Here is a 14,804-nt window from a genome sequence, read left to right as displayed (position 1 = left end):
GGAGGTGGTGTTAGGATGTTTCATTGCAGCCTTAAACCTAAGTCATGTGATTTGATTCAGTCTTTTGGCAGAACTCTGCTTTAGAGGTTATTGGGTGTGCTAGCTCAGCTATAATTAAAAAGATCTTTTGGTTCATCTCCTAATTTTTCTTGTTTATAGTTCCCTTGGGAATCCCAAGGAGCAGAGAGATGATTAATAGTGCAAGATTGGCAATTTCTGGTCTTCAATTACAGCAAATTGTAGTACTGGTCAGAGTTTCTCACAAATTTTTGCTGTCCCTCTCAGGGAAGAATTATGCTTTTTTACCCCATTGACACTGGGCTTGGCCAGGTGTTCTTGTTCTAGCGAAGAAATATGAGCAGATTAATACACATAAGTTCCAGGCCTGGGATGTGGTTTGCTAGGATCATTTTTCTTCTGCCAGAAGAGGTCAAGATTGTTCCAAATACAGATTACTCATCAGCCTGGGGCCTGTGGTGAAGACAACCTATCCTGGTAGACAACCTACCAGACAAACTGTCCTGGCATTGATGTGTATGCTATTTTGAGAAGAAGAAAGAAAAAACTTCCTTGTTGTAAGCCACCTTGGGAATCACTTGTTACCATAGCTGAACCTAGCTTATCTTGACTGATACATTTACTATACTGTCATCTGTATCAAACATCATTGTTTATCTCCCAATGTCTAGTCTGTCTTCATTCTTTCCAATGTTACTCTCATATTCCACCCACCTCTTCATGCTTAGGGAGGGAAGTCCAATTTCTGCCCACACAGGTGAATTTTAATAAAGTTAAGCCATTCGTGATAGTTTCTTACTCTTGCCAGTATGAAGCTGAAGTTCTCTGAAGAAAGTGAGTTTGTATAAAGATTGTGCAAGGCTGGGGATTTAGCTCAGTGGTTCTGCCACCTGCCTCACAAGCACAATGGCGAGTTCGATCCCTGGTACCAAAAAAAGAAAAAAGATTGTGCAGACTGATCTCAGTACAGCAGAATATTGTGATTTTGGAGAAATGCAATATTGCACGTTGAGAACCAAAATGATCTTGGGCTATTTTAAGCCTTTTAGAAAAATAGCCATTTACTTTGAACCTTTGTCTCTGTCCTAAAATCCTTGTGATTATTAGATAAATCTGTAGGGACACATTACTAAGTTTAGTAGACTTTTTCCATTAACCCGATAGCTAAGAATGCTATAAAATAAGAGCTGAAACCTGTAAAAGTGATTTCCCCATTTTGCTGTAGCCAGTCTACCTAATGGCCCAGAAACATTTTTGTTAAATGTATTGATTTACGACCTTTGTAACTATAAAAGTTCATACAGCCTCTTCCGTACAGAATATGTCTTTTAAACTAACTTGAGTCCATGTTCTTGGGCCTTGGACCACTCATATTTGGCTCAGAATAAACAATTTTCCTATTTTTTTCAAAGCAGAGTTGTTATTTTATGTCAACACTAGTGACAGCGAGTATGTGAGACTGTAAGAAGTTCACTTCAGGGATTCTGAGAAAGGTTTTCCTTGCTGACAGAGACACATAGGAATAAGAGTCTGTAGTTCTATTGGATATTGAGTGTGCATGTCAGCTGGCATTTTGGCAGCCATTTTGTATTATGAGGACACTATCCTGAAGATATTGGAATGAAAAGATAGCAAAATTTGTTTTTGTTTGTGGTGCTGGGGATTGAACACAGGGTCCCACGCATGCCAGGCAAGTGCTCTACCACTGAGCTACTTCACCCCCCCCCATTTATTTATTTTCAGAAAGGATCCTGTGTGACCTGTGTTTTCTTTAGCTAACGTTTGTTCTGGGAGAATGGCTGCAAAAGAGTCATAAAGTCTTCAGCTGCAGTTTTGTCTTGCTATCAGAGGCACCACAATATCACTGACCATTGAGATCTGAATTGTGACCATTGGCACAGGGAGTTGTTTCCTTATGCCAGCCAAAGGCTCATCTAGCAAGTCATGTAGGCCTAAGACAGATTCATAATTTAATCAATGGTTAACCCATAAACCAATTCAATAATATTTTATAGCCTGCCCAGTGCAGTTTCAAGCTAGTCTCCTGTATCTTCCCACTAAGTTCCACCACTTAAAGGTTCCCCCACTTCTCAATAGTGCCACAGATTAGCAACCTAGCCCCAACGCATGGTCCTTTGGAGGACACTGAGCCAAACCATAGCATAATTTATCTTAGAAAATAATCCTACACCTGGGAAAGATATCTCGATCTTTGAGGAATTTTGGTGATACAAGAAAACGTTACACACATACAAGAGTAGTCATTTCCTAAGTGGATATGCTTCTGTCTTACCTATGAACAGATCCTAGAAAAAAAGGGGACCAGACAAGTGATAGAAACTGTTTAGTGAGAGGAGCAAAGAGTTCAGAAGGCAGTGGTTACAACATCAGGGTCCTCAGAGACTCCTCTCCTCAAGCCCAAGTCTGAGGAAGTTGGCAGACATTTGCATATGACTTAAACATTAGTCTAGTAGGGATGGCTTTGAAAATGGATTATAAACAACTTCTAAATTTATTGACTCATGAACATCTTTTAGTAAATTAACATTCCAGCAAACTATGGGTCTCATCCTCTTATATTAGATGGACAAAAGGAAAATGTGTGTGAGGTTCTTTGAAACAGTCACACCTATACTAAAAATCCTGCAGACTGCTTAACCTTGGCTGAGTAGAACATTGTGGTTGTGGGAGATGGAATGCTGTAGGTTGAAAGCCTAGATTTTCTTGGGCTATCTTAGGCCTTTTAATAGCTATTTATTTGTAACTTCTGTATCTGGCAAAACTTTTGGAATATATTGCTAAGATTAGGACCTGTAGCCTCTATCAACCCTAAAGTCAAGAATACTGTAAGACAGCATCTGAAATTTATAGAAGTTTCCTGCTGTGCTGTACCCTGCCTACCTAATGTCCTACCAATGTATTTAATGAATATATTGATTCACAACTTTCTTTGTTCTGTGGCTGTAAAAGTTCATGTAACCTCTTTCATAGTGGAACATGTCATCTGAGGTAATTTGAATCCATGTTTTAGGGCCACAGTGACTCCTATTTGGCCGAGAATAAACAATTTTCTTACTTTCCTTAAAGTAGAGTAATTATTTTATGTTGACATGTATGGCAAATTGACAGTGGAAACCCAGCAAAGCTGGTTCAGATCCTTCTTGGACCACAAGTGTGTAGCATTCCTTTCAAACAGGTCTGGGACAGGACCTCTTCTGGAATGAGGATCATAGGAGCTGTTATCAGAAAGATAGGTCACAGAATTTCTTCAGGATCATCTCCTATACAGGAAGGAGGAAGAAGGTTGGGGTAATATTTCTAGGCTTTAAAACTGGCTTTAGGAAAGAGTAGTTCTAGTTTCTATAACCTGACTTGGGGAAGATGTATTCTGGTTTCTATGGCCCATTTAGGAGAACAACAGGGGACAAGATTAAAAAGAGTAGCTGAATGTCTGAGATTGCTTCTGAGGCCTGCTTTCAAAGTACTCAGTATGTCAAAACATCCTATTTTGGAGTATTGTTTTCTGAGCTCCAATAATACCCTATAGGTGATTCTGTGGAAGCCTTGTAGGAATCAGAGTAAACAAAATAGATTCCACGGAACACGGAGGAAACAGTCAATGTGTAAGACAGAGCCTCTAGTGTCCAAGTAGATTTGTGGTAAGAATGCAGTTGTGAAAATTACTAACCTATAATGCACTAGGTTACTGTTACTTTGAGAAATACATGCAGGGCCTGCAAGGAGGTGTATTTTGTAACACAAAAGATTGCTCAGAAAAAGTTAATTTTTGAAATGTCATTTATAAAGAACTTTTCCAGTGCTCGCTTCGGCAGCACATATACTAAAATATAAAGAACTTTCCCAAAGGCACATCTTTAATGGGCAAATGCATACATCTACATGTTTAGATGTTTACCTTCCCTGAGACATCTCATTTCCAGTTCTCATTGCTGGGCCTACCTTTAAATTATGAAATTACGAGAGAGAGATTTTAATGAGCTGGAAAAGCAAATGCAATCTTTAAAGGTGGCTAACTTCAGTCCTACAATTATTTAGAAAGGAAAAGTTGACTTCAAATACTGTTGTTTGCAGGCAGGATCTGCAGCTGGCTAGAACATACAAGGATGCTGTTGAAGATGACTCAGTTGTATGGCCTGGAGAAATGAGACAGGGGAGTGAGAGAGAGAGAGAGAGAGAGAGAGAGAGACAAACCACTGGTCCGGCTTAAACGAAAAGGGGGCTTAAACTTGTTTTTATGACACAGAGGTTGTGAAGGCCTAGAGCTGGTGCAAATCAGGAGAGGGTGTCCAGTGTAAGAAAATCTGAGACTCAGAAAAATGCACCTTCTGAACCAGAGGCTGCTAAACTCAACTTCCCTTACCTCACATCCCCGCCATTAGGCCACATGGGGGCGAAATGTCTTCTAAGGGTCCGACTGGGGACCGAGCCGTATGACCTTCGTCAGGCCTCGGAGTCTCCTCTGGGAAGTCCCACGGCCCTCCCGAGGCTCTGCGGGCAGTCGCCAGCGCCCCCAACCCTGAGCGCTCGGGACGCCTTAGAGCGCCCCGCCGCCCACTACGCATCGCCAGCCGGACCCCGACAGCCTATCCGCCGTACTGGGCCGCCGCCCAGGCCCCTCCCGCTCCCCCCGCGCCAGCCAGCCGCAGGGTCCAGCCCGGGTAGGGATGCGGCTCCCCGGCTCAACCTGGCCCAGGGCTCCGCCCGGCCTCGCCGCAGGCCCGACCCCGCCCTCCCGGGCGCTGCCCGCCGCCCTCCGGGCACCTCTGCAGCCTGCCGAGCGGCCGGCCCAGGCCCACCGCCGCTGCTGATTGGCTGGGCGGCCAGCGGCGGCGCGGAGCGGCCGGGCAGAGCGCTGGGTCAGGGCTGCAGAGGCGCTTGGCGCACTGGCGGGAGCGGAGGCGCGGCGCGCGCGCCCCGGACGCCGGTCCTGCGGAGAGAGCGGCCCGGGGCGCCGAGGGTCCGCACCGCGCGGGGGGGCTGCCGCCGTGGCCGCCATGTGCTCCCAGATCTGGTTCCTAACGGACCGGCGCCTCAGCGAGGATTACCCGCAGGTGCAGATTCTGCGCGCCCTCCGGCAGCGCTGCTCCGAGCAGGACGTGCGCTTCCTGGCGGTGTTCATGGACCAGCTTGCCGTCACAGTCATCGGCGGCCACCTCGGTGAGCGAGGCGGGCCCCGGGAGGGCGGGGAGCGCGCCGGGGTGCCCCAGGGCCTCCCCCAACCGAGTCTCCTTCGGCCCCGCGAGCCAACTGGCAAGCCGCCCTTCACCTGGGGTTGGAGAAAGCCCCTCACCTTGATGGCCTGTTTTAATCACCACCGTCTACCCTGAGGCTAGATTTCAGGATGTGATTTATTTATTTACTTAGGGGACTTTATGTTGTGAGAAACCCAGTTCACCTGACGCCTCCCAGGGGTCCAAAGAAAATGAAGCTGCAAACACCAAATTTGCACATACTACTTGCGTGGATACCTCATTTTAGACCCTGAAATTTAAGAAACACGTTAAATGTACAAAATTGCTTTTAGAATGGCTGTTTTGAAAACTTTTCCAGCACTGTGTATGTGTCAGTGGTGCTCTACAATGAATATTATTCCCAAACTCAGACCCTACATATGGGAGAAATATGAAAAAGATGAGACTGCAAAGTGCGAGAGACCTTTGATAAGTTTTCTTTAACTCATCCTCCTTAAAAGTGTTGAATTCTGATTCCAGAAAAGCCAAGGTTTCAGGTACACATTGTTCTGACCTTACTGATCACTCCACTGCTATATCCAAGAGGTTTTCGGGTGTAAGACATGGTTATCATCTGTGACCCTGACCTCAAAAGGTTAAGTATGTTTTCAGATATTCTGAATTATCCTTAATGCTATCCTTCTCTGATTTAGGAATCTGAGGAACTTAGGAACCTCCCACTCAATGGTTTGCTAGTTGTCTCCAGTGCTCTGCTACAGGCTTCAGAGGGTCCAGGACTCCAGGAGAGTCCCAGTTGGTCCCAGTTCAGGGTGCTTGTTGGAATATTGTCCACATTATCTCAGCCACATCTGTTTAAATAGGCACATACAGTACTTTTCTTTGACAAGGAAAGGGATTCCAAATTCTGAACAGAGTACTTACACGAAAGATTGTGAGTGAATATTATCTAAGTGGAATATGTATGTTGTAGACCTTTTATCCGTATGTTTATCTAAGCCATGTGTAATGTTAGATTGTGTATCTTGTTGGAGAAATGTTCAGCAAACATCCGGTGCCTTACGTTCCAGCTAAAGCAGTGTCTTTCAAATGTAAGGTGTATGTACCTTCCGTCTATCCTTGATTTGCTAAAACTCTCATGATTCGAATGCAGAACTAGATTCCTGAACAAGCAATCTGCAAACCTGGATACTTATTACAGTTCTGCTGTTAACAAGTATCTTGGGTTTGTTTTGGGCAAGTCACTTGGTCCTTGAATTTCAAGTTTCTCATTCATGGAACTAAGGGTTGAGGTTCCTCCAGCTTGAAAATTCTGTATTTTGGTACTATATTTAAATTGGGATAATCTTCTAGTTTGCTAATAGGTTACATCTTTGCACCCCCAAGGATGAGTTTGCTTATTTTTATTTTACAACTTGTAAAGATGCCTTTTTTTGAGGTATAGTTACCAGAATTTCACATCATATTTATTTTGCAGACTCATCACAAATTCCATAAAAGTAGGAAGATGCTCTCTATATTTAAGACTTCTTGAAGAATCAATCTTAGAAAAAGTGAAAATTAAATTCTAGTGTTTCAGAAAACATTTAAACCCTTCTAAGTGTCTTAAAATTTAATGAAATTTAAAACAAAAATTTAATGAAATTAAAGTGTGAAAGTATTTCGACCTATCCACAAAGCAGGAATTCCTTCTTTTTAACAAGAAAGTCTACACAGTTATTTGCTTGGTCAATGGAGAAATTAAAGATAAGCATTTTTGATGCGGTCTTCAGTGTTTATTAATTCTGAGGTAGCAGTGCACAAATCACAGCACATAAGACAAACCTTTGAGGTTATCATTTCCCATGCAATAAATATTTTTTGAATGAATGAAGAGATGATCTCCATTTCCCAGTTTTTTCTATAATCACTATAGAATACCCTAGACAATGTGCCAAGCCATGATTCCCCTGAAAAAATTCATAGGTTTTCTAATATAGAAATGTATATTTATAGTGAAATTGATGCTGTTTCCCACTTGAGAATTATAGAACATGAGCCCTGAGAAAGACTTTGAGATGATCCACTCTAATTCATTTATTTTATAAAGATTTCAGGCTCAAAGGGATGAAGTAATTTCCTCAGCGTCATCCAACATCCAACTGGTTAATAGTTATGCTGTCAACTTTCCATTGCCTGGACAAAATAGCCAACATACACGTTTCCTTAAAGGAAGAAATACTTATTTTTGACTCATAATTCAGAGGTTTCCATCCATGGTTGGCTGGTTCCAAGGTAAAAACATCATGGTGGAAGGGCATGACAGAGCAAAGCTGCTTAGCTTAGGGCAGCAAGGGAGCAGAGAACAGAGGAGGAACCAGAGAATGAGTCCTCAAAATCACACCCCCATGATCCACCCAGTCACACTCAGAAATGTGCTTTATTCTAGGTGTGTCTCAAGACAATAAAGTGACAATCAAAACATCCCAGTAGTTTAAAAATCTGATCTTGTGCTGGGGGTATATAGCCCTGGGGTCAATCCTCAGCACTGCAAAGCAAAGCACCCCAAACATTGATCTGGAATTCCCAGTCCACTAATAGGAAATGAGTATGCTTTAGATATCTGCAGTCTGTAGTGTCTTTCTCAGTAGATGCGGAATTGAACTGAATTGAATTAAATTGAATTAAGACACTAACTTTGCAAAGGAATTTTATAGTTTAGGAAATCAAGGTACCACTGCTACAAAGCCTTTGTGGCTTTGCTCCTTTCACTTGCTTCTTTAGATTAATATAGGGGTATAATAAAGAAGTTGGTTTGGGGAAGGGACAGGTGGGCAGTAACCTCAGCCAACTGTTGATTTATCCAAGGATTTGAATTTCAGGTTGTACCTGGATATCTGGAAATAGAATTCTTCAGTCAAGAGATTAAAACTTTAAAATATAAAAATTACAAGTATTTTAAACGAGACTATATTTAAACTGAAAATGCTATCCACATACAAGGTTTCATGATTATTTTTAATGCAGTAACCTACTCTCCCTGGCATAAATTAGGAAGAAGGAATGACTCTCAGGGAACTGAAGCAATTCTGTAGAAAACATCCTCTCTTTACTTTCTACTGTGTGTAGCGTTATGGAAGTCATATCCATCTCTATTTCCTTTTTAGAAATTGCAAATTCTTCATCATTCTTCAACAAATATGTATTAATTATGCTCAACCCTAGAGATAATGTGGCAAATTAATCAAAACACACATAATAATGGTCATAGCAAAATCTATATGGTACTCTGTGTCAGTCATAGGTCTAGGTTCTTTTTACATATTAACTTTTTGGTTTTTTCTTTTTTTTTGTTACTGGGGATCCAACTCGGTCCCTCTGCTTTCAAGGGAGGCAGCGGAACCACTGAGCTAAATCCCCGGCCCTACATATTAACTCTTATAAACACCAGTGGGGGTCACTGAGTACATAGCACTAGAGTTAGACCCAGCACTCAGTGACTCTGGTCTAAGCACTTAATGTCTCATCCCTTCTATTCTATCTCATGCATCAGCCTATACTGACTTCACCATGTTACTCTTTGACTCCTGGCCTTGCACTAAAATCCCTCTAGTTGTGATGCCCATTCTCTCCCACATGGTGAATTTTTATTCATCCTTCAAATCTAGCACAAGTCACTCATCTCTATAAAGTCTTTCTTGAACTCTCTGTCCCTAATTAGTCACTCTCTTCCAACTGCTGACAAATAACATTGTCTATACCTTTGAAAATAGCACTTGTCATTTTTTGGTAATTTATCAATTTACAAGGCGTATATACCTTCTGTCCTCGAATAACTAGGGATTCCTCAAATGTATGCTCCATAACTGCTACATAGACCTTCATTTATTGTTTGTTGAATGACTGAGTAAAGTGCCCTAAAGGCTAATTTGAAGTCTTTTATTGTATTTAGCCTCTGTGTTTGGGAGATCTTGATTGAATATGTGAATATTTTTGTGATGAGCCATTAAATGAGGACAGATTTAGTAGAGAGAATTAAATTCTTTGACTACTCCAGGTCTGAATCATTAACTGGTTCCAGAAAGTAGTCACAAACTCAGGGACAGATAGCAAAACAAATGAAATGAGTATGAGCTGGACAATGAGACTGTGTTGTAGTTGGTCTCTGAGGAGCAGAATGATTCAGCATTCTTTCTCTTACTTCCAGAGCAAAAACCTTGGTGACCATATGGCAAATTTCTATCATTATTATTATGTTATTATTATTATTTTAGTGCTGAGGATCAAACCTAGAGCCTCAGATATGCTAGACAAGCACTCTACCCCTGAACTACATCCCCGGCCCCATATGGAAATTTCTAGGTCAGACTCTTTAAATCAATGTTCTAGGATCCTTGTGCTTGGTTCCTTGTAGCAATTAAGTAACATTTAAGAGAGTTGCTCACCACTCTGCCTTCTTCCTGGAAGTCTCCAGATTGAAGAGAGTTGGAGAGAGGAATCGGTATGAAAAGATACCTTACATCTGCCTGCCAGAAGACAATGGAAAGCCTTGGAGACAGAGCATAGACTCCATCTTGGTGCAAGAAGACGCTAGCAAGAAAGGGTACCATGCTGTGTTAATCAGCTTTCCATTGTTGTGACAAAATACCCGAAAAAATCAACATAAAGGAAGAAAGATTTTATTTGGTGGAGGAAAGATGTTGACCTCATGGTGAGCAGGAAGCAGAGAAAGAGGGTGAGAGAAGTCCTCCAAAAGCATGTTCCCGTTGACCTCTTCCAACTAGACCCTGTCTCCTAAAGTTCTGACCACCTCTCAGTAGTACCACAAGCTGGGGACCAAGCCTTCAGCACGTGAACCTTGGGAGGCATTGCAGATCCAAACTGTAACACATAATAACTGTTGTGCACAGAGCTAGCCAGTGGTGGTGAACCTATAGCACATGTGCCACAGCAGGGTGTTTGTTATCATTGAAAGCTCTAAAAGGCTTGCCATCACTGAGCCAGGCCTTTAGCCTCAGTTTCTGCTAATGCCCTATGCCTAACCCTGGGTAATCCTGGTGACACTAATGTGCAACATCATTGGGGACAGAAGCTGGAAAATGAACAGAAGTATCTATTGTATAATATTTTGTGAGTGCTGCAGGGATACAGTTTAACTCACAGGTCCCCATTTATATCTGTAGGCTGACCTCAAGGACTGAAGAGGGTTGAATATTTAGTTTATGTGTTTATCAATAGTTTTTAGGGCTACCTCATGAACCGTGTTGGGTAGAGTTCTAGAACCAGTGGATTTGAATCCTTCGTAGACATCAAAGCTGAACTCACAGAATCCCAAACCACCTATTGCTACTACCATAACACTTCCACCAAGTTTGTTCACTTTGCCTGCTGGAAAAGGGTACAACCATCACTTGGAGGTGTCTCTGTCACCCTCACGTAGCCATGGGCCCTTCTCACTCCCCTTCCTAAATGGAGTTTACTGACATACAGGTGCATTCTTGGTACTTTGAGCCACTGCAGCCACTTCCCTGGGCACCTCGCCCACTGCTCTGTGAAAACTCATCTCATTCAGGGTTTATATTATTTTCACAGAAACCTACAACATGGTCTGAAATTATTGGTCTACTTCTGTTTGACCTTTCTCTATTAAAAAGTAACTTACCACCGCCTGCCTCGCGAGCACAAGGACCCAAGTTCGATCCCCAGTACCAAAAAAAAAAAAAAGTAACTTAAAACGTCACTATGCAAAAAGGATAAATTTATATTCATCTTGAGGAATGAACAGCAATGATGATTCTTTATTCCTTTAACTCTATTATTAAATGCTTTAATTTGTGTCTAATCTTCACAAAAATTTATTCATTCAATCCATTTCTTTCATTTAATAAATACTTATTGAGCATCTGTTCTATTCAGGGCACTGAGACAAGCACTAGAGATACACAATGGAGAATGAGAATGCGTGTGGTCTCACCCTTATTACGACAGTTTCATTCATTCATTCATTCTGTCAAAAAGTATCTGTTGACTGCCTACTGTGTGGCTTATATTCTAGTGCCAGAATAAAAGAGCCAGAGATCTCTCAGAGATAACACTCTAGATGAGTAAGATAGAATATAAATAAGGTGAGTAAAATGTATAGTGTGTATATATATATATTATATATATGTATTATATATATATATAGTATTAGCTTGGCTGGGGTGGGGTGGTCTTCAGTAGCGGTGGTATTCTGTAGAGATCTGGGGGAGGTGTGCAAGCAAGCCACTTAGACATCAGAGAGTAGAGTGGGTTGGGTGTAAGGGAATAGCAAGGAGGTCAGTGGGGCACAGCAGAATGAATGAAGGGGTGGCTATTAGGATGCCAGAGAGGTAGGCGGGATGTGAACAAATGTATAGGGCCTTGAGGGTCATCAAAAGACTTTAATGTTTACTCTGGTTGAGCAGGGGTTCCACTGAAGGGTTTTCAGCGGAGAAGTGATAGGATCTTCATTATGGTATGGGGTTGTATTGGCAGCTATGTGAAGAATAGATCAGTGGGAATAAGGGCAGAACAAGGAGGTCACTGAAGAGGTTACTGTGATAATTCAGGTGAGATGATTACTACACTGAAATGATTTGGGGGAAGTGAAGAGTGACTGGAGTTTGGACATTTTTTAAAACAATGTTATCAGGATTTGTCTCCCGGATAAGATATTGGATGTTCAGGGAAGACCAGTCAAGGAGTTTTGGGCTAGGTAGCTGGAAGAATAAAATGTGCCATTTACTCATGGAAAGGATGAGAAAGGAGTAGATTTGGGCAGATGTGAGTGTCAGAACTGTCTGAGGTGCCCAGTATACGTCCAAGTAGAAATGTGAAGCAGACAGTTTTGGTAGAAATTGGGGCTTAGGGGAAAGGTTTGGCTTGGAGATAGCAAAGTAGGAGTCTCTTTGTACACCTTTAAATGAGGGGTGTATCTGTGAATAAAAAAAAAGAAGAGTCCAAAGATGGAGCTCTGGGGTATTCTGGGGTTGAGTGGTCAGTGGAAGAGGTGTAAACAGTGAAGAGAGGTGAGAGAAAGGAGAGTGTGATGTCCTGGAAGCCAAGTGGAAAAAGTAGTTCAGGAAGGAAGACGTACTCAGATAATGTCAGGTGTTGCTGACAGATCAGTAAACCTGAGCAATGAGAACTGATTAACAGTGTGGATTTAGCATTAGTGACTGTACTAAGGACAATTTTAGTGAAGTGATAACATAGTGAATAGACACAGCCGTAGAAACTTTATTATAGAGGAAAGGCAAAAAAGATGAAAGTTCAAAGGGAAGATGGGGTGAGAGGTTTTTCTTAAAGAAGGGAGAAATAACAACATCTTTGCATGCTGAAGTCGATGACCCAGTAGAGAGGCCTAACTTGATGATACCACAGAGAGATAAATGGCCAGAGCTGTATCTTAAAGGGTTAAGAGGAGCTGAGATCTACTGCCTATGTTAATGGGTTAGTGTAAGCTAGGAGTAAGGACAGGTATTGTGACAGTTAAACAGTATGAGCAGAGAGAAGGTAACCTGCAAGTCTCAAGTACAGTAGGTGGATAGACATCATAATGGGAACTTACAGAGAAATTCTTCTCTACTTGCTTGATTTTTTTTTGCATTAAATTGGAAGAGTGAGCATGAGAAGAGAAAGCAGTGAAGGTTTGAGGTGAGAAGAGAAAGTATGAAGTACAGTTGAGGTTGAATGAGTTGAGGTCAGGAAAATATAATGATTGCCAAGAACCATTAAGGGTGTCCTTGAGACAAGGAGGCTTGTGCAGTTTTCTCTAGGTGTATCCCATTGCAAAGGGGTGCACAGGAAGGAAATGGAGCATTGGATTGTTCTGACCAGAATAGTGCCTTAGTCAAGCAAGCAGTGGGTTCAAGGATTTGAGGGCAAGTGAAGGAGAGTGATTATGGTGCTGGACAGTGGAGTTTAAGATAAGAAGGGAAGTAAGGGAATGAAGGGAATGGGGCACTATGAAAAGATGGGGGAATCCATGCCTGGTAGTTCCCAGTGGGTCAAAGGAAGATTGGAGTTGGGATGCTAGAGAAGTAAGCTGGAAAGATAGGAAATGGTGGTTGGAAATTGCAGTTACAACAGTTGTACACTCTGCAGTGTATCTGGGAGCGTTGTCTTTCTTCTTAAATCCAGGGACACTGTTCCCTGCACATTTTTCCAGCCCCATTTTCTTAAAATGGTGCTTGTTCCTTGTCGGTCATGACCCTCCTGAGTCCCTTTGGCCCTTATCACTGGATTCCCCTGGGGCCACTTATGACCACCAGCACCTGCATGACTGTGTGGTGGCTTTCTCTGGTCACAGGAGCCCACTGTACCCATACATGCATGGCACATCAGAAGAGCCAGCAAATTAAAGCCACACCCCCACGTGGATTTCAGTCAAATGCTGAGCTTGGTTATGAAATTACTAAATTGCCAACTGCCTGGCACCCCAGGTGAGGTCTATGAGGGACATATATGTACTCTTCCTCCATAGGAGTCAGCCCCAGAAGGTGGTAAATCATTTCATAACATGTCCTTCATTTGCCACATTCCAGTGTTTCCTGAGATTGTCATCTAAATAGGCTACTTGCACTTATATGGTGGTCTGAGGGTGTACTTTTGGGGAAACCCAGACTAGCACTGGGAATGACCCAAAGTAGTTGTTAACTAAATATCTGCTGAGTTATTACATAAAACAATAAATGTGTTGAGTGAGTGAATGATTTAAATCATGTCTGTCTACCTCCATGAGGAGACTATAAGCTCCTGGGAGTGTGGGGGGGCTGTTGCCAGAGATGCCAAGTTCATCCCTGTATTCCTACTTAATAGTGTATCTGACCTACACCAACAGCTCAACAAGGTTGAATTGAATGAAATGACTTCACAGTAGCAGTTGGTAGAAAGAGAAAGTGGCTGCATAAATAGTTGGATTGTAGTGAGGTGGAAGTGAGATTTCTTTGGGCATCTTCCCGAAGAACTTTAGAGTAAAAAGAGCAGGGCAATAGCCTCTACCCAAATATCAAAATAACTTCCTTATGAATTTCAGGTTTGAGTGCTGCCCAAGAAATGTGGAGAGACTCTGTCTCAAAATAAAAAATATAAAGGGCTGGGGATGTAGCTCAGTGCAGAGCCCCTGAGTTGAATCCCCAGTATTGGGGGTGGGGGTGGGGGTGGGGACAAATAAAACAAAACTTCTTGTGAGCAGTGCTGGGGAGAGCGCAGAAAGAAATGGGGGAAAAGCTGAAGAGTGAGATTAGCCCAGTTGTGTTTGGATCACTCAACTTCCTTGTAGCACAGCAAGATACTCCAAAACGCTACCTGGACCATCCACTTTATTTTTATTATTGCTTTTTGATCCCTTTCAGAGCTTCATTTCCAGCCATGAATGATCCTGCTTAAATGGTCCTTAGTCTTTGCTCTCTTGCTGCAGTGCCCAGCTACTTCCTTATTGCTGATGCTTGGGAAATTTGGAGAGACCCTGTCTCAAAAGAAAAAATATGAAGGGCTTGTTTTACACATGAAGGCATTTTTTCCTAGCATACAGGAAGCCAGTTTAGTGATACCAAGGATTCTTGTATATGTACA

At 42.3% G+C, this 14,804-nt stretch overlaps 1 protein-coding gene across 1 annotated transcript in view; it reads left to right on the top strand.

The window, feature by feature from the left end:
* Positions 1-4,912: 4,912 nt before the first annotated feature.
* The window catches only part of Rimkla (ribosomal modification protein rimK like family member A), a 34,162-nt gene continuing 24,270 nt past the window's right edge, over positions 4,913-14,804 (top strand). The window contains exon 1 of the mRNA XM_004871814.3: positions 4,913-5,196. Coding sequence (XP_004871871.1) covers positions 5,034-5,196 — 163 coding nt within the window. The 5' untranslated portion in view covers positions 4,913-5,033. The remainder of the gene's footprint in view (positions 5,197-14,804) is intronic.

This window comes from Heterocephalus glaber, unplaced genomic scaffold (assembly GCF_053883595.1).
Source record: "Heterocephalus glaber isolate CG9 unplaced genomic scaffold, H.glaber_assembly_v1.0 deba00001452, whole genome shotgun sequence".
In the NCBI taxonomy this organism is placed as follows: Eukaryota; Metazoa; Chordata; class Mammalia; order Rodentia; family Bathyergidae; genus Heterocephalus; species Heterocephalus glaber.
Note: the sequence above shows the minus strand (reverse complement) of the source record. Positions and strands in the feature narration are given on the sequence as shown.